At 40.1% G+C, this 20,319-nt stretch overlaps 2 protein-coding genes across 2 annotated transcripts in view; one reads left to right on the plus strand and one right to left on the minus strand.

Moving 5' to 3' along the window:
- Positions 1–18,602, plus strand: si:ch211-163l21.10 (basal body-orientation factor 1). Its single transcript, XM_017711833.2, has 12 exons — positions 1–124; positions 1,988–2,240; positions 2,404–2,469; positions 8,801–8,944; positions 9,451–9,531; positions 9,989–10,059; positions 10,964–11,108; positions 12,190–12,542; positions 12,883–13,023; positions 15,815–15,919; positions 17,467–17,532; positions 17,763–18,602. The coding sequence occupies exons 1-12, from the start codon at positions 84–86 to the stop codon at positions 17,860–17,862; spliced, it is 1,566 nt and encodes a 521-aa protein (XP_017567322.1). The 5' UTR covers positions 1–83; the 3' UTR covers positions 17,863–18,602.
- The window catches only part of aldh6a1 (aldehyde dehydrogenase 6 family, member A1), a 21,484-nt gene continuing 19,383 nt past the window's right edge, over positions 18,219–20,319 (minus strand). Inside the window, exon 12 of the mRNA XM_017711832.2 lies at positions 18,219–18,913. Within this exon, the coding sequence (XP_017567321.1) occupies positions 18,809–18,913 (105 nt within the window). The 3' untranslated portion in view covers positions 18,219–18,808. The remainder of the gene's footprint in view (positions 18,914–20,319) is intronic.

The following is a 20,319-nucleotide window of genomic DNA, read 5'->3' on the forward strand; positions in this document are numbered from 1 at the left end:
GTGGTACACAACATGTCAGAGAACCTGCGAAAAAGCGCCAGTCCACACTATTCATTGTTTTCTTAATATTTCAACCAAGAAGTATGCCGAAGAAAAAGGGAAAGAAGGGGAAAAAAGCGAAAGGGTAAGCAAGAATGTAGTGTTTATTAATGGTCACATGTGTGTGAGCGAACGATATCAAGGCGCTACAGACATGCAAGCTAACGTTTACTATTACGGAACGCGTTGCTAGGCAGCTGTGTGTTCAGTACACGTCAGTACACAGAAACGTTATCTAACATTAACTGTTAATAAATAAGACCTCTAACGATAGCTATACCGTTTATTAATTATATTGTCATTTATTAATATTTCCATCAAAACCGGTCGCAATCACGCATATTAGTTACTGTGATTAAACATCAAATCCGTGGAAATATTAACCGTATCTACAACGTGATATTGGAGCATAGGGACTGGCGTAGGGATGCTAAGGCGTAGCAGGTCAGGGAACTTTCTGAACAAGTTAGCGAAAGTGTTATTTTGCCACATTTTAACAACATATTTAAATACTCAGGTGAATATCAAACATGAATTTAGCGTTATAAATTGCAACATGTTTAATGTTTAGTCATTAATCTTAGTTTACTACGTTAGCTAGCTAGCTAAGTTACCTTACCGGACGGCGCTGTGTACCCTCAGTAGTGTTTTTCTGAAGCAGCCTCATTCACTGCGCAAATGGGTCAAGTCATTTTAAAGGAGTAGCTACAAAGAAGAAAAATAATTGCGTTTAACAAGGAAAACTGTAGCTTTTTTTGACGTGAATATACGAAATACTAACGGAACATACTTTTTAATATTTCTTTCAAAGTGTTAGCCTAAATATTTCCAAAAAAAGGCATGGTAGATTTCACCAACCAATCAACCAATCGTTACAGCTTGGGTTATTTCTACAATATCCATTTAAAGGTGTAGTGTGGAAGATTTAGGGGGATGTATTAGCAGAAATAGAATATATTATGCAAAACATTAGTGTATATCCATCCATTTTCTAAGCCGCTTCTCCGTCAGGGTCGCAGGGGGATGCTGGAGCCTATCCCAGCAGTCTTCGGGCGGAAGGCAGGATACACCCTGGACAGGTCGCCAGTCCATCGCAGGGCAGACAGACAGACACTCACACCTAGGGGCAATTTAGCATGTCCAATTGGCCTGACTGCATGTCTTTGGACTGTGGGAGGAAACCGGAGAACCTGGAGGAAACCCACGCAGACACAGGGAGAACATGCAAACTCCACACAGAGAGGACCCTGGTCACCCGGCCAGGGAATCGAACCCAGGCCCTCCTCGCTGTGAGGCAACAGCGCTACCCACCACACCACCGTGCCACCCTTCATATCTACATATTGAGCTGTTCTGTCACTACCCAATTTAAACCAGAAACCTGATTTGGACTACACATGTGCAGCAGCAGTATGTCAATTCTACTATCATTCTGGTTGATGTACACTTTCACACATGCGAACTCCAAAAACGGGTTTCCGGTTTAAACTGGGTAGTGACAGGGTTCTCTTCCAACGTAGGCTGCCATGTCATGCTGCCATGTTTCTATGGTTGCTCAGAATGGGCAAACCAACTGCTGGCTTTAGAGAGTCATGAAAAGGCAAGGGATGGTGAATCCTTGTCATCAAAGAAGCTAAAACATGATGGTCACCATAGGTTTTAATGCACACTTGGAAAAGAAAGGGTGAGAGAAGGGTACTCAGTTGGTTGCAGTCTACAACCTCACCGCTAGATGAGGAATCACTCATCTAAATCTTACTCACTGCATTTCTAAGTGTGGAAAGTGACAATTAGTGGAAAAAGTGACAAACAGTAATTTGTTGATTAGTGTAGTTAACTAGTTATGTATCTAGCAATATATCTGACTCTGTTGTCTTTTACATTTGCGTTTCCCAGTTTAGCTACAAACACCTTTTGACAACTAAACATATGTCTCTTCTTTATCTAGAAAGGGACAGAAAGAAGGCAAACATGAGTTGAAATTAGACAAAGAGTCTGATGTGGAGAGGGCTAAAGCCAATGCAGCTCTGTGGGAGGCCAGACTGGAGGTGACGGAAGGTTCACGGGTGGAATATCGTGAAGCTGCTCGCAGACTAGCCAGGGCCAACGAAGAGCTCACAAATCAGCAGTATAGATCTGAGAAGGACACAATTGATATAATTGCTTTCCTGAAGAAGAAAGACCTCGAAAAAGAAGCAAAGGTTGGCCTATATTTGATTTCTTGAATGAACACATACATACACCTTGGTTTGGCAATCCATGATGCAGCTTTTGCTCATCAGATAGCAGATGTGCGCCAACATGTCATAGCAGCATGCCATTCTAATCTGTTTGTGGTGTTTATTGCCTTCTTTGTTTCCACAGATTGTTGCCCTGGAAGAACAGCTAAAAGAGCAGAAGTCAAAAGCCTTACAAGAAAAAGAGCTTGTAGTAAGTGCCCACAGTCCTGAGCGCTGCCAAGCTATTCCCCCAGGGAAACAGTATTTGTGTGCTTAGCCATTGGATATAAACATACAAACCATGTTCCAAGAACAGGGGCTGGCTACACAGATCATTGCAAGCAGATCAAAATTTGGCACAAGACATTTTTACATGACCAAAAGTGCCAGCTCCATGAATTTCTTGTAGATAGCTTCCTGCTAATCATAGTATTTCATATATCACAGCCTATTTATTGTGCTGTCTGTTGGGTGGCTGCCTGGCACCTACAGTAAACCTAGAATCTCCAAGAATGTGTAATATTGCTCCCAACAAACAATATTCACTTCTAATTACACACATGCTTACTTAGTGCATTTATAGTGTAAAAAAACAAAGTAAGCATAAAACTTTATAACAGAGCCCCAACATTTGCAGTCGTGTAATCCCATTCTGTGGTGCCAAAAACTCTGTAATTAAAATCTGTGTTCTCCTGGAATGCTTCAGCCAGTTTCAATATGTGCCAAGTTATTCATCCTCACGTGTCTTATGGTTTCTTGGTAGCAAATTACAAATGTCACTTCAACATTATTATTATGAAAAGCTTTATATAAGCCCAATTCCTGAACATGAATGCATTGCAGGGATTTTTATGTAATTCCAAATGGTAGCTAACCATCAGACCACTTGCAATGGCAGCAGTCTTTCTGAAAAGTTAGAAAATGTGCTGCTTTGGTCAACAGCTGTTTTCCATTTAACATCTCTTACTTCATGCTGGTAAAAATGGGTCCCAATAAGCGTTGGCTAACAACAAAAAAAACCCTTGGTCTGGACAAACTTAAAACATCCCCTTTTTAGACACTCATGGCAATGTCACATTTGCCCATGTAGCATTATTCTGGAAAATACATTGTTGTGGTGAACTCAGATGCAATTTCAAGGCCAACCCCACTTGGACTGTGTAATGTGATAAAACACTTCATCTTGAAAAAGGACTTAGCTAATGGAAACCCTCTAAAGCAGTCACAGAGTTGAAAAAAAGAAAGAAAGAAAAAAACAGTGGGCGCCTGCTTTTGTTGCTTCTTTTGTTAAATAAATGGTCTGACATGTGACTGAGCTGTGGGAGAAAGTCAGTCAGCCAAAGTATTATTTCATCAAGTCTTTTCCAGCTCTAGCCTTGTGCCCTTGCCACTTTCTGACAGCAATTAAAAAAATGCCATTTAAGCAAAGGAAGAAAGAACAAAATGCAGCTGGACCTGCACAGTAAATCTCATTTGAACCAATATTACAAGTCAGACCTTTATAACTCTCTAATTGCAAAAAAGTTGGGATTTAGATTATTAGACCTTAAAACTGTGATACCAAAGTTAATGAATGGTAGTCACGCTTGTCCTGTGACAATTATGGTTTTCAAATTTGTAAGTATGTATATGATTCAGAATTTGTGAAAGAATGCATTAGAATATTGCTAGTAAACTGTCATCATAAAATGCCTAGTTTTATAAATGCCTTTTAGTATTACAAAGAAACATACCATTGCAAATATATCATTTCATTTGTAATCCCTTACAGTAATGCTAGTTTTAAGGAATTTAGCCATCATTCTCTAGACATTTTGTAACTGGATCAAACAGTCAAACACTGAATTATAGCGTTTGTATGGACTGCTCTTTCAGTTGTTTTGACTTGTTTTTACATTGTTGTGTTCAGCTGCATTCTGTTTCAGTGCTCATTCTGCTCTGGAGATTATTTGGAATAATAATGTGTTTGTAAATACAAGTTTATATGTAAGTGTAGAGCTGTCACTGTTGTTTGTATTAGTAATCAAGTAACCTACTGTTTTTTGATGATTAATCCTGTTATCTATGTGTAAAAGTTGGCTAAACTCAACAGTAACATACTATACAGAGTCTTTCCAAGATTCCACAATGCTTTGCTTAAAACAGTCAGTAGGGTCCAAATGTATGAGACCACATTGTAAACCTGTGTTTTCATTTAACGTAGAATTAAACAACAGCAACAAAAATTTAAATAAAGAAAATGTATGAAAATTAAATTAAAATAATAGCCAGCATTCTGCTATTTCTATTTCTATGTTGTGATCCAAATTTAAGTAAATTTGTGATAGTGACCATGTTGAGGCCTTTGTACAGAGATGTAAAAATTTTTTTCTTATTTCTTCTGTTCGTTTTGACACAACTCTCAGGTGGATTTCGAGTTAGTCACCAGGGGCTTCTACAGAAACTTGTGAAGCTTGAGTGCACATTGCCATTAATTCAAATTGTTACAAATTGTTACAAATAGTTACACTGCTAAAATTCTTTTTAAAAATTATATTAAATTAGAAAGGAATGCAAGATAGAAAGATTTACACTTAGGGGTTTAGACCTTTGGACCTCAGTGTATAAAGGAAAAGAAATAATCATAGAAATATGTACACACCAATCAGGTTCTGTTTCCTTCTGTTAGAAAAACCAGTAGGACAATAAAAACTGCATTGTCAGGGTATCTGCTAGTTTGAGAATTTAAGATATTTTGAGAAGTATTTAATGCTGCTGATTATTTAATTTTGCCATGAACTTTCCATGTCCCCAATATCAATATATATACAGCGGTGTTTAGTGTAGAAATCTTCAAATGACATGTAACCTGATTAGCACCCCTGTGATCTAATTCATTTTTGCTTGTGCTTCTAAGGGAATTTTAATGTGATGTTGAGCAGCAGTGATGTACATTTACTTCCAACACAGGGTTTAGAACTACTCAAGCAAACTCTACTTAAACAAGAACATTTGAACCATTTGAAACCTGTAATGGACATTTAAGTGACATATTCTTTGTCAGAGTTGCATGTCTGTGTGACAGGTCAGGGGTGGAAGTGGCAGCTCTTGTGACCATCCACTACACTGTCATCTTACCCAGCAATTTTATTGGCAACTGGCACTTCACTGTCACTGGCAATTCTCTTAGTGACTGGTGCTTCACTGGCAGTTTCATTAGTGACTCGCACTTCACAGCATTTTTATTAACAATTGGCCCTTCACGGGGACTTTCAGTGATGGCCGCTATGGCTCTAGCATCTATATGTGCTGCTGCTACCTAAAGGAGCCATAGCAGATGTCTGTTTCACTACATCTGTTTGTTAAATTTATTTTATGTACATATTCTATAATATATTTTTTAAATTATGATTTGGCTGAAAGTAAAGTTCATCTAACTGACATGCACTGTTGTATTTGTTAGTTGTTACTGCTATTTATATTTGGCACAGTAAGTAGGCTTTTGAGGTTTTATTTCATTTTTAGCAGATTATCAAGCATGATTGTTTATTTGATTGTTTATGAAGTGCTTCTGCTTTAACAGGTGATGAGAAAATTAATTTGTTTCTAGCATGTTCACAGAACTGCCCTATCTGCCAAAAACACCCCAAGACTAGTGTGGTTGTGGTGGCAGCCACTTCACCCAGCACATTTAGAGATAGCATCAACTATATCCAGGATATTAACAGTATCGCTCCAAAGTTTAGAATCATTGTTCAAAAGTTTGGATTAAACGTTTTTAATAGTATAAAATCAGCTGGTGTACAATTATTCTATTATGTTAGTCCTTTGAAACTTCAGAGCTCATAGACAAAAAGCCCAATTTTACCTGAATGGTGAAATGTTATTGGACTTCTGTGCTAGTCATGGATTGACAAGAATGTTCATATGTGTACTTGGTATCAGAGCTCCTTAGGTCAGAGGTAAATGATCGACATTGCCATTTAATCTTACTTGGGACCAAATGTTCTGGACACTTGGGTCAAGAGAACTCCTGAGCTGTCATCCGATCACCACTACTGTGGGTCATTTGGCTTCTATATACCAGGAGTGAGAGCGGTGTCCATATACTCCTCTATGTCTCCACTCCTGTTTGTAATATGCATAGTCAGGATGTCAAGGCATAGCCAAGGCAGGAAGGCATGCCCCAGGTTGAGGAGTTTAAGTTTCTTGGGGTGTTGTTCACAAATGATGGGAAGAGGGATTGTGAGATCAGCCACAGGCTGGGAAAGGTGGCAGCTGTAATGCAGTTACTGTGGACTGTAATTGTGAAGAGGGAGCTGAGAAATAAGGCAAAGCTCTCTGTTTACTGATTGGTCTACATCATGGATACAAGCTGCAAAATGAGCATTCTTCGCAGGGTGGTGAGCTACATCCTACTTGACAGGGTGAGGAGCTCAGTCATCCTTGAGGAGTTCAAAGTGGAGCCGCTAGCCCTCCACATTGAGAGAAACCAGTGCCACTTGGCTCCCTAACACGTTTAGGAAGCTTCAAGTATGTTTTTATTAACTAATGCACTACTTAATGCTACTTAATAAACCCTGATGAGCTGATTTAAACTTAGATCTCCAGGACTGGAATTATTATGGAGTTATTCAGACCTCCAGGACTGGAATTATTGTGACAGATAAAGTACTGTGACAAGTGAAGAAGCAATGAGGCTCGGTGAAAAAGACACAATTATATTACTTGCAAATGACAATAAGCACATTGTAAACAAGCTGGTGTCTGTTGAATAGTCTTGTCCAGTGGCTCTCAGCTCCAGTCCTGGAGACCAACTGTCCTTGCTATGTAGTTTCAATAATCACCTGCTCCAACAAACCTGATTGGGCCATTGGTTAATTATCAAGCTCTTCATTAGCAGGATCACTTGAAAATGTAGGTCCCTAGTAGGCCTGGGTGATAGGGTGATCTAATCAGATATTGTCAATGATGGACAAGTAACCCTATGGTGATGTGTAATCTCAGCAACACAGGTTTGAGTTAATTTATCTCAGAGCAAATTAGTCTATGGCTTGCACTTCTTTATATTACCATAGCAAGAAATATTGCTACCAAGAATATGCCGGGTGAATCGGCCGCTGCTTCTAAATGTGCCAGATGAAGTGGTTGCTACTTCTAAATGTGATAAAGTGGCTACTGCTTTCAAATGCGCTGAATAAAGTGGCTGCTGCTTCTGAAATGTGCTGGGTGAAGTGGCTGCTGCTCTTAAATGTGTTTGGGGTAGTGTCTGCTCTTTCTTCATTACATTTCCATGGCTTGGAATCACATGTGATATTACACTGTTCAATAAGGGTATAAAGTGGCTGGTCCTGCCTCACAAGAGCTGCCATTTCAGTGTCACCTGGCACGCAGAGATCCAAACCCCTCTCCATGTTTTTTGCTTTGTATGTTCCATTTAACAGTGAATTCTTTAGTAAAGCCTAAGTTGAATCTTATTGAAGGAGTCTGTTAGACTCTTAACTGTCTGGCAAGCTGTTCAGCCTTAGTGTAGTTAAATAAAATATTTTAATTCATATACATTTTACTTGGTATACATACTATTTATATCCACAAACATTTAGTTTAACTTTATATAACAGACTTGCATGCATTTGTTAGATCTTCCTAGTGTGGGTTTCTTCTCTTTCAGTGGTGTACACAAAAGCGATTTGAGTGCTAAAAGCTCCCAGAAGAAGAAGGTCCTGATTGCTGAACGTGGCTGTCCTGTTTATCACTAAAATTGCAGACTAATCAGAGTAGATATATTGGGAATGTGTATTTTAAAATGATCCTTTTTTATTCAACTAACTTATTTTAATCATGTAATCGCGGCAGCCTTATAGGCTTATAGGCTTTATATTTCACAAAGAAATGCTGTAACAAATTAGAAAATGTTAGTTTAATGACAAAATAAATAAATGTTGATTGTGAGGTAGACTGAAATGTTTTCAGGGCAGAATAAATACAAAATTGGATTATATGGTCAAGACAGGAAGTCACACTGATGTTTTGTACCACCTGGCCATTTTACTGTTATGATGAACTGTCACTGTCAGCTCTGCTGCAAGTTCTAAATTTGGTATTACATACCTGGCAAGGTCTTTTGTATGTTGAGCAATACTGAAATCGAAGCTCTGTGTGACCAGTATGCAGTCTATACAAGACAAGAGGCACAAGGTCAGACTTCTGTTTCATAACAGTTGGCTTGGAAAGTTATAATGCCTGGATACAGTGGTCTCTATATAGCTCCAGTTGCTGGTATTTTTCTGGTGGCCAGCCATGAGTGCTTTACTTCGGTCTGCATGGAAAGGCCATAGGCCATACAAACTTTGTAATTCTTACCCCAGTGGTTGTAGGCCCTCCCAGAGTGATCCTGCATGTAGAAGTAATTTCTCAGAAATGCCTGCCCTCCCTCTATTCCTAGTCCTTCAACTGCCACTTTTTCAGAAAGGAAAAGGGCAAAAAAAAAAAGAACACGGCCGTCCCTATTATCATGAGTGCTGGGCTGCCGACCATTTATTTTGGTTGCTTGGCTGTTGCAGGTTGCGGAGTATATGCAGAAGATTGATGAGCTGGAGGAGAAGTTTAAGAAGAGGTCCAATGATTTCCGCATGATTCAAGGGGAACTGAAGAACATCAAGGAGTTCCACAAGAAGAAGGCCCAGATGGAACATGAGCTGAGCACTGTACATTAAAACAGATTATACAATTCAAGAGTATAGTTTCAAATAACTTTTTAAACAAATAGATGAAAACATTTTTAAGACTATGTGGCAAATGAGGGACATAACCACCATGATAACAGCATCAACAATAACAACACCTTCTTTTTTCTGTGGTCTGTGGTTGACAAAATAGATCTCTAGAGGAGTGGTTGTCAAACCAGTCCACATTTTTGTTCAGTCCCAACTCCCAACACTTAGAGACAGAGCAAAAATGATGGACCGTCTGCTGCTGTTGTTCTTGTCACCCAGAGACATTAAAAGCATGATATTTTTGTTAAAGAAAAGAAACTTTGAAATGTAAGCTTTTAATGTTTCTATGTTACAATACCAACGTGAATGCTGACCAATCAGGATCAGCTTTCCATGATAAGACATGTAAAATCTTAGTGATGTGGGACATAATGGCAGTAGTAGGAGTAGGGGTGACTTTGATGTGTCCGATAGCAAGTGTTGATTCCCTTTTCCAGATTAAAGAAAGTATGTACATTGCTGACCGTGAACACAAGGACAGTCTTGCAAGAATGGAGCACAAATTCTTCAGTGAGAAGGTATGCATATTTTTGTTACACAATCTTGATAAAATACAGGTATTGGTACATGCTGCTATTGTGATATGCTTTGATCAGTGTATCAGTAGTCGTGGTTAAAAATTTACCTACGTTTTTGACCAAAATCATTTACTTTGTTAATCATGATTCACCAGAACACCCATAGAAAAGAATTTAAGAATTTAATTGGTCAGGATGCTTGTAGAACAAAGTAAAACACTGTGATTATTAAAACTGTGTGACTGTGAGGACTCATTAGCATCTTGCGAACTTCTCTACTATCAGTATTGCAAAGGCCAATGCTGCAGGTTATATTTTGCTGTTCTAATGCATATGAAACAAGTGAAAAAAATTCTCAGTGTCTGCTTTGTGAAATGAAAACTGACTGCAAAGAAAGAAACATGTTTGAAAATAGTAGTACACTGCAACAGTCACTTGTGTATCCTCCTCTGTCCAGGTACGTTTAGAAAAGGAAGCGGAGCAGAGAATTGCTCAGCTAGCAGAGAAAGCCCACAATGAAGCTATTGTGTGAGTGTCTTTTCTGTCCATCTTTCCCTTCTTGCCTCCTTCCAATTACAGGCTAATTTTACTCTTCAAACTGCACCGTCACACAGCAAAGGAAAATAAATAACTTTTGTAGAAAAACAAGGTTATTATCGTGACCACACTACATTTTTCTTTCTGGAGATAGTATACATCACCTAAGCCAATGATTATATCCTCAACAGAGGAGATTACTCTGCAAACAGTGTGTATGAAAGTGTTCATGTCTGAACATGTGTGTGTATATGTACAAGGCCATTTTTCATGGCCACAGCAAAAGCTGTATGTTAGTTTTGCTTGATTACTTTACCAAAGCCAGTGTAGCAAACCTTCTAATATCTCACTTCTTGATGTGGCACTTTGGTGGTAAGTCTCTCTTTGCCAGGGAGTTGCCATTTTAGAGTGTTTCCACAGGACAATCCTCCACCTGCTCCCCAGACCAAGCACTTGTGGTCAGCCTAATTCAATTATATGAGTCACAGCTAAGTGGAATGAAAATGAGGCCAATCCCTCAGAATTGTACTCTGGAATTTTAGGGCAATTAGAGGGAGTTTCAGCCATACTGTACATCAGCTGATTGCTCTTTTGACACCTTTTTGGTATCTTAGTCCCTTTAGGCTGATGGTATTCTGAGTATCTTTATTAGGACTTTATTAATAGAGTATATTTATTAGGGAACTTTTTTTGCTTCTGTTTGTTGTCAGATTCACTGTGTGTGAGGCACATTGATTTAGGACTCATAAATGTGTACATAAAACATACAGCAATGTTTGCTAGCTGCTAAAGAACATAGCAATTTAGCAGTTAGTACTTAGTTAGCACCATGCCTTATATTGTTGCTTAAGTTATCCAGAGGTTTCCTGCTTTCTGTCCTGGTCCATTCCAACAGGCAGATGGATGATGCTTCCCGTTCCGTGTTCAAGGAGAATGTGCGTTTGAATGAGGCACTGGGGTACCATCTGAAAGAGGTGGAGGACCTGAGGAAGACCAATGAGGCCCTAGCAAAAGAGAACACCTCCCTTACCCTGCATAAGGTACCATCATTATGGATATGTGCTTCTCTCACTCTACAACTGTACAAACGACTACACTCTCTTCCCTTTTTCTTAATAAGGCATGCAATATTGACATGCAATAAATATTTAGCCCCCTAACTTAAACATCCTTCCAACAAAGATCAAGAGATGCTATTGGAATAAGACAGTGCTTTGACAAACAAGTAGCCCCATATGTAGGGGTTCCACTAGCATGGCCTCTCAATGACAGCTCTGTGCAAAAGCTCTAATGCCAGACCACCATCTTCTTATTTTTGGATAATTGGGTTATTTGACAGCTTATGAGGACTGGAGACTTTCCCAGTGTCCTAGGAGCATAAATGTCCTCAAAACGTTATTAAGGCAACAACTATATTTAGTGGTGCACAAATGACTGAAGTCATGAATTGAGGAGCTCCAAAAGGCAGTATTACTAACAGTTTGAGCAGACATAGGGAAATCCTCCCTGAGCCAAAAATGACATACAAGAGAGACAAAAAGAAGCCACCTTTAGAAATAATAAGTAAGTAAATGAAATTCATAGCCATTTTGTTATTCTGGTAGTTCCTGATCTCTGGTGGGTGTGCTGGGAATGGTATTTCCCCCCCTCTGGTGTTTATTTGCATTGGCCTGTGTGTGTTTGTGTTCACTTGTGGCAGCTCTTTCTCCTCACCTCCACTCTGGGAGCCAGTCTCCTGTCTCTCTCTCTGTGGCCTGGCATGCTGCATACTTTCCATCACTCCCCCTCCCTTTCTGTCTCTCTCTGTCCTCTCCCGTTGTCCACTGTGGCCTGTTGCTGACATATGCAATTGATGGGACTCCTGCATTGGGCACTGCATGGCACACATGCGCACATGCATGCTTGATTTCACAATTGTATGCCAACCCCAGTCACTAGACGTGTAGAAATACCTTGTGGACATGAGTACACATTACTGTGAATCAAGTCGGTGGGGGAAGAAGTGGAAGTCATAAAAGAATAGGGTATAAATTTTAGTAACTGGAGTGACCCAGACGCTGATATTATGCAATTATGTAATGGCCATCCATTCCAGTGTCCGCTGACTCACTGCCCCCACAGGAGATGAGTGAGCTGATGATGAAAGAGAATGTAGCCCAGCTGGCGGCGCAGCGAAGCGAGATCGCTGAGCTCAGGGCCAAAGTTGCCACACTGGAGCAGGCCCTAAGCATCATGGCAGGCGAGTTTGAGCGGGAGAAGGCAGCTGTGCGGGAACGTGCCGTGGTCAGTACTCAGACCAGCAGCGTGGAGCTGGAGAAGCTCCAGAAGCTGCTGTCCATGCGCGAGCATGAGATGAGCCGAGTGAAGCGGCTGGCGCATAGAATTGTGGAGCAGCGCACCCAGCTTGAACTTTTCTTCCATGAGGCTCTGGCTCAGGTCAAGCAGGAGATCACAGCCAGCCAACTCCAGTACAGGTAGACCCAGCAAATACATGCTATAAAATGGGGACAACTGCATTTCTCAAGCAGGGTTGAAGACCTGAAAATTAACTTAGAGTTAATGACATGAAGCATGATCTGTTGTAGTTAATTATGATTAATCATAGGTACCATTTATTTTATGTAAGGCAGACAGGCAGATATTTAGCAAAATTTAATCAAAGAAATTGTTTTAAAGTATGTAATCAAACCTAATTTGATTTCTAAAAAGGCAAGAGTGAAATAATTATTTAGGCACTTCATATAATTATCATGAGTCATTGCTTGCTTTTAACCCATTTGTAATTGCATTTGCTTACTGAAATAATGCATAAAGACAGAAAGCAATGGAGGCATATCGCAGACGAATGAGCGAAGCACGGACAGGGAGGACAGAGTACCCCCGCATACGCACCTTCAACAAGGCTCCCTACAGCACCAACAATGTTTACACTGACCTGGAAGAGGCTGAGAAGTGGTGAGTCAAAACAGGCCACTACTTGAAGTGTTAGCGTGCCTATGGTCCACACTAATCCCTTATCCACAGCAGGGTTAGTCAGGGCTAGAGTTTGCTCAATATTTGCTCCAATTGGGTTTCCCCAAAAAGCTTTTAATCACAGTATATATATCCTCTATCGCATCAGCTTAGTCATGGAATGGTACTCTGACAGTGAATGAATAGTGCTATCAGAGCCATATACTTAGTACACTATATGGCCAAAAGTATGTGGACACCCCTTCTAATTATTAAGTTCAGGCGTTTTAGCCATGTATAAAAATCAAGAACATAACCAGGCAGTCTTTATAAACAAACATTTGCAGTACAATTGATTGGCTCAGTGATTTTAAACGTGGCACTGTCACAGGATTCCACCTTTCTCATTAGTGACTTTGTAGCCATGGAGCAGAAGACCAGGCAAACACACAGAACAGGATCACTGAGTGCTGAAGCAAGTAGTCCTCAATCGTCAGTCCTCTGTTGCATCATTCACTACAGAGTTGCAAACTGCCTCTGGAAGCAACATGAACACAAGTGCACCGCACTGAACTGCATGTCCGGAATTTCATGAAATGGGTTTTTATTGCTGAGCAGCTGCACACAAGCCTAAAATTGCACCCTATGCGCAAGGCCAAGCGTGGGCTCGAACGGTGTAAAGCACAACACCACCGATCTGTGAAGCAGTGGAAACTAATTGTCTGGAGTAATGGATCGGTACCCTGACAGTCTGATGGCTGAATTTGGATTTGGTGCATGCCAGAGAATGCTACTTAATGGAATGCATAGTGCCAACAGTAAAGTTTATTGGAGGAGGGATAACAGGGTGGGGGCTTTTTCACGGTTTGGGCTTGGCCCCTTAGTTCCAGTGAAGGGAAGTGTTAATGCTACAGCATACACAGACATTTTAGACAAATTATATGCTTCAAACTTTGTCACTACAGCATGACTGAGCTGTAGTGCATAAAAGCGAGGTCCATAAAGACCTGTTTTGATGAGTTTGGTGTGGAGGAACTCCAGTGGCCTGCATAAAAGGTCCTCTTTCATTTAACCTAACTTAAACTTCATTAAACATCTTTGGGATAAGGCTAGAGAAATACCTTACGCAAGGACGCGAATGGAGATGCAGTAAGCTACGTAGACCGGGTTTCGCACATTATTGTGTTCAAAAATGAGTCACAATGCAATTCTTAACACAATACAAGCGCAGGCTACCTTCTAAGCATTATAGCAAGGGGCACTATTGTGGCAGCCCAGCCTGGTTGAGTGGCCTTGCACTGCCAGTGTGCTTTCTCAACTGCCACAGCAGATGAGCAGTTGAGTCTCACGCAAGCCATGCATTTCTCCAATTTTATCACAAGGAAGGGAGTTCCTATCACTGTATATTGCCATCATATCATGAACTTTTTAACTTTTTGTTGTATCACAATGAACATATGATAACATAGCACTGTTTAGCACATATTCTTGTGCTGGAGCTGAATATCACATGGCTCCCTGTTCCCTGCACTACGTAGGAATAAATACTAGATCCTGCACACCAACAGTACATAACATAGCTAAAAAATAATCATTTGGGATTCAGCCACATCCATACTTGACAAATACTGGACTACTTGGCTGTAGAGGCTAGAATTTCTAAACTTCAATAACTAGCTCTCTGTTTAGGCAGTACAAAGTCATTTGGGATTCTGCCTGGGTTTGACACCACTTCTGAAAAAAACACAGACATTTGAAACATGCAAGCCATCAGTTATCATTGTTTAAACTTTTATATTGTTTACAGTTAATCATATCACAAGTAATTTAAGCCTGCAATGGAGTTGTTTAGGTTGTTGGCTCTTGCAGCCTGTCAACTAGCAGACTAGCCTGCTTCAGGTAAAAAAAACTAAACAAAAAAAAGTTGTAAGAAGCCCCTCAGTTAAAAAAACCCCCACAAAAAACAGGTTCTTACTTCATCAATATACTCTGTGCTCCATGCAGGCAGCATTACAGTCAAAGATTAATCCATTAACAGCACAAAGATCATAGCCCAGTAATACAGAGTTCAGTTGCTGTGAGGTGTTCATAGGGGTGCATATGAGGTGTATTTTACAGTGGCTTTGAACATGGCTCAGACAGTCAGATTTCAGGACCGAAATCATCCGTTAAATTAAATACATCATCACTTTTCCATTCCAACAGAACAGCCACTCTCTCTTTTACTGTCCACTTTTAGCTGTTGTGGCTGTTGGAATAGTATATCCTGTTCTTGAGTGCTGAGTGTTTTAACTGTCATAGTAATGTAGGAATGCACAGTGAATTTGTACAGAAATGCTGTGTATTTGAAATGTGCTGGCTAGGCGTTGTCATTTGCATTCGCATACTTGCATCGAGTATATTTCTGGCCTAAATTGCAATGTCGATTGTGAGCCAGGCCTTCTCGTCCACCATCAGTGCCTGACCTCACAAAAGCTCCTTTGACTAAATGGGCACAAATTCCCACAGACATACAGCACTCCAAAATCTTGTGGAAAGCCTTCCCAACAGAGTGGAAACTGTTATACCCGTAAAGTGGGAGGACACTCTGGAGTTAATGCCCATGGTTTTGGAATGGGCTGTCCAACAAGCTATATATGTGACGGTCACATGTCCACATACGTTTGGCCATGTAGTGTACATTAAAGTTGCCCAGTAGAGAGGCCTACATTACTGATATTATACTAATGAAACGACAAGGGATACACTTGTTCAAATCACTACAGTGATCAGCTTTCAATACAATGCATTTTAGGAACAACCTGCAGAGCTCTAAAGTGGACATCTCAGAGCTGACCTGGGAGCAGAAGGAGCGAGTACTGAGACTGCTTTTTGCAAAAATGAATGGCTTAAAAATAAGGTAAGGAGCTATGAGTGTTTGCCATTTTGTTAAACATAAGCTTTCAAGTCAGATGCATTATAATGTTGGATGAATGAACTGCAGTACTGTTTGGGGGATAAAATGATAGTTACAACAAAGATTTTTATAAACCAGCCACTGGAAAGGTATGGGGGCCATACTGTAGATTGAAATGAGTAATTCAGCACATTCTATGTTATCACAGCACTGCTAAAAAGCTTAAATCCTAAAAATGCTGTCCTGTACATATGTTGTGAGTAGAGGACAGTTAAGCTAGCAGTAATTAACCACAATCTTAGTGGCAATCATCATACAACTACTCACAAATGTCTAAGCTGTCTGCACCATGGTGGTAAAATACAGTACATGGTGAACTTTCCATTCACAACCCATTTCCCCACAATATTATACCTTTAAATGCACCCATGTGCATCCAAGTCCTTCTATTCCTCTTCCATTTCAATTTATGACCTAATACCACTAATGTAGAATTACTGTCAACATACTCCTCAGAATAAAAAAAAAATCATCCACATCAAGTCTGTTATTCTCTCATACAATCTGTTATTTCTTATGTTTCACACTAAAGTCTGGGCAAAAAAAATCTGACGTTAGAGTTATATGTTTGGAACAGCGACCCAGCAATGTTGGGGTAGTGGACAGAGGGAGAGCCAAGACTAAAGGTAAAAATAGGGGCGCTGTAGCCACAGGAGCATGACCACGGCGAGGACCAGCTGGCTGCAGAGTTAGAGCCTGCTGCCTGCCTTCACGTGCAACAAGCAGTTTGTTTAAAGCAGTTGTGGTTCTACTGAAGCAGCTGGAAAACATCTCTTTACCAAGAAGAGGAGAGAGAGATGCAAAGCAGGGAGCAGGCAGCAGGGGGATGGGTGAATAAATGGATCGAAAGATGGACGACTTGCTGAAGAGAAGTGATTATTCATGTAGACTGTATTAAGAAGTGTGTGTAATCATGTGCCCCTGACATCAGCACATTAGCTTGGTGGTTTAAGGTTGGATATAGAACAAGAACATCAGAGTATCCTTGCATGGCCAAATATAACTTGGCTGTAATTTAACAGGTGTCTATTAGTTCCTTACATCAAATATAGTTGATGAGCCAAAACATGTTGACTTAAGTTTGCTTTTTTAGTTCCAAGAGCTACAATAATAAAAGCTCCATCAGTTAGCACAGTGCAAACTACCTGGCTAAATTATCACGTGCTTGCATCAATTTGTGGTGAAGGGGAATTCCACTCCTGCTTAATTCAGTCATTGAGAAAGAGCCAAAATCAGTAGTTTGATGTGAAATAGTTAATTGCAGAGAAACATAGGAATGTCCTGCACATTTAAAACCATGTAACCATTTTATGTCAGCTTTCTGTGAGGGATCTTTTAGAGGCGTTAAATACTTCAGAGGCCTGCTTCCTATCACCACCATTATAAGGAATTCTGACTTAGTGTCTCAATCATTTCAAATCAAACTACTCTGAATTCCCTGTTTCTTAAAAATGTGTGGCTGCATCAGTTTTTTTAATGCTTGTCTACAGGAAAGCAGCCGAGCCTTTGGCTCTAACAGCATCCTCTAAGAGGGACCGCAGTGGGAGTGATCCAGGGTGAGACAGCAGCAGGCCAGGAGATGCGCCAATGTCTTTCTTCTGTTTGCAGAATTATGCAGAATTACAAGGCATTTGAGTGATTTAGTCTTTCTGAGGTTGCATGTTTAAAGTTCTCTCTCTGAGACAATGATCTAGAGTGATTTATCATAGAGCATGGTATCTGTTCTGTTGCCTCACCACAGCCATATATATAATTCAATGTCTTGTCTGTTATTCCTTCCACACAGGGTCACAGAGGGAGAATCACATGCTACCTTCATAACCCAGGCAGTGGTGTCCAACATAACCTCCAACCCCAGCAGCCTCCCAGATCTACAGACCACCTGATTCTTGTTCAAACGGCCCTATGAAAGCCACTGATGACATGAAACCATGATCACATAACCAGATGCAAAAAACAAGCACCTTAACCATATACATTTGCTTATATAAAAAGAGGATTGTGCAGGAACTCCACCATGCCAGTTAAAATATAATTTGGTTTGCTGATCAATAAACAATAAAGTAATTACTACCGTTTACTGACAAATTAAGCACCCCCCCACTTTATTTATTCAATTTTGTTCAACCCAAAGAGGTTCAGCATAGTCATAAAACACTGAGTAAGGTAGGCCTGTCCATTCCAACTGGTCTTCGGAAAATCTTTTAAACCCAAAATCTAGTCAAGAAAAATCAGAAGGACAAACTCATCAATCCATTTATTGGGGAAAAACTAAGGACATTCCTTTGTTTAAGGTGGCTGGGCACTTGCGTAGTGCTTTTTGCAGCTGAACAAGCTGCATTAAACCCATCTTCTGGAACTATGTGAAAACCATTGGATGTGATCAAACATGGATTTATAAGAACCACATGACAAAGTGTTAATGCTTTGTTTAGCTACAACTAGGTACAGTCTAAATGACTTAAGATTTTGAACTGTCTGTAGAAAAGTCCCCAGTATATGAAATTGCAGAACAGCTATACTGGTTATACTGTTAAAAAGGTTGGCATGACCACATAATAAACCAAAGCATAGCCAAGAAGAGAAAGTGGAGCATGTTGGAAGAGACAGTGGTATGTCTGTGGTATCAGAAAGCCAAAATAGTCTAGTGGAACAGTAGAGCTACATTAACAGTTCACAGACCTTTAAATCACTTTACAAAGAACTGTTCCACTAAACATTAATGCTTAGCTGTGGATGTCAGTTTTATCTGGGGAAAAAAATCTGTACAGTAGCTTAAACACTTTTGGGGGGCTTTTGGGTAAGTTCAAGATTTGGGAATCATGTTGCAACTCAACGTCCCATGGTTGGCATGGTCACAGCTGGAGATTTCAATGTAGCATCCTCTGCCTTCCACTGCGAAGTGACAGTTTTGATCTGTGTGTAGAACTGGATACCCTGTGAGGGCAAGAGGACCAGAAGGCTCAGAATTATAATGAAAACATTGACTCAGTTTTGTTAGTCACTCATTTCTTGGTAATGCCATTCTGAAAAAACAGAATGAGCTCACATGACAAATGGAGTGGTTAGCAACCCTACGTTTACCAGGACAATAAACTACTCATTCATCAATCATCATCTTTTTCACAACAACTGGCAATGTGAGGCCAAAACAACCTTGCAAGCCAAAATTATTTGAAGACTATACATAAGAGGTCAGAGGCCTACAGGAAAAAAAATTACTTATAACCAAAATGGTAAAATGTCATGCTTGGATTCTTCACTTCTGTATTATTATCCTAAGCTGACAGACCTGAGTGCACCGGTTACACTAAAAGGTACACAAATTTCCCCTTTCCCCCCACCTGTACAGCTAAGATGTGCCAAATCACACACTTTCCTCAATGTAACCAAGTATTTTTGAACAAACTTGTTTGTGTGATCTCCAAAACTAAAATGAGTGTTTTATATAAGAACAACACAGTACAGATCAAATTCTAACTTCAAGAGAGCTGCTATTAATGCTTTAGTGATATGATGTACTTCTATCTACTTCTCCATTTTATAGATAAAGCATACAATGTCAATGATGTCACATTAATTTCACTGGTATTCGCAGCAGTAAGTGATTTGGCGACTTCTGGGGCAAACGCCTGTTCCAACTTTGCAGAACTTTCAAGTGCAAATTCCCTATATTTTCCAATAGTGCTACTGCTTTGGGGCAGCCCTTCGTAGAACTGAACCTCCAAAACGGAAGAAGTGCTAATTTAGCCAGCGTCTAAGCACAAACCATTTACCATTCCTTCCCTACTGGCTATAAATGAACACATGAAAGAGAAACATAATACAGTCATTTGGGAGACTGTATTTTCTGCACTTTCGTGGTTTTACTTTTTGTTTCAGACCAACTAGACAGTTTGCTAACTACAGTGTTAGCTGCATGGCTAAAGGAAGCTGCACACTGAGCACACTGCCACCAACCACATCACTTACCCCCACTGCTTTAGATCAGTGTGCAACACTATCCTGTGGTGAATATATAGTTATCTGATATAATTATATTCACTTTTGTGGTTTTACTGTTTATGGTAGATGAGTTTGCCAGCTTGCTAACTGCTACGTTAGCTACATGGCTAACCGCAGCTGCACACTGCACATTGCCAGTTATCTACATTTTTTTGGTTCAACACAGTGTGCAGCCCAATACTCACACAAGTACATAATTGTCTGATATAAATGTTTACTTTTGTGCCGTTACTGTTTATGGGCTAGCAAGTTAGCTAGCTTGTTAAAAGTACTAACATAGAGGATTATTTTTTCCCCTAACAATCTTCTTGACCACCCTCAATCCCAGGTTTGCATGG

This window comes from Pygocentrus nattereri, chromosome 10 (assembly GCF_015220715.1).
Source record: "Pygocentrus nattereri isolate fPygNat1 chromosome 10, fPygNat1.pri, whole genome shotgun sequence".
Classification (NCBI taxonomy): domain Eukaryota; kingdom Metazoa; phylum Chordata; class Actinopteri; order Characiformes; family Serrasalmidae; genus Pygocentrus; species Pygocentrus nattereri.

Excerpts from the sequence above, each read along its gene's own strand:
- si:ch211-163l21.10 (XM_017711833.2), top strand. The coding sequence starts at position 84 with ATGCCGAAGAAAAAGGGAAAGAAGGGGAAAAAAGCGAAAGG. Across the intron at positions 2,470-8,800 it reads TACAAGAAAAAGAGCTTGTA|GTTGCGGAGTATATGCAGAA; the intron begins GTAAGTGCCCAC and ends TGGCTGTTGCAG. Across the intron at positions 10,060-10,963 it reads GCCCACAATGAAGCTATTGT|GCAGATGGATGATGCTTCCC; the intron begins GTGAGTGTCTTT and ends CCATTCCAACAG.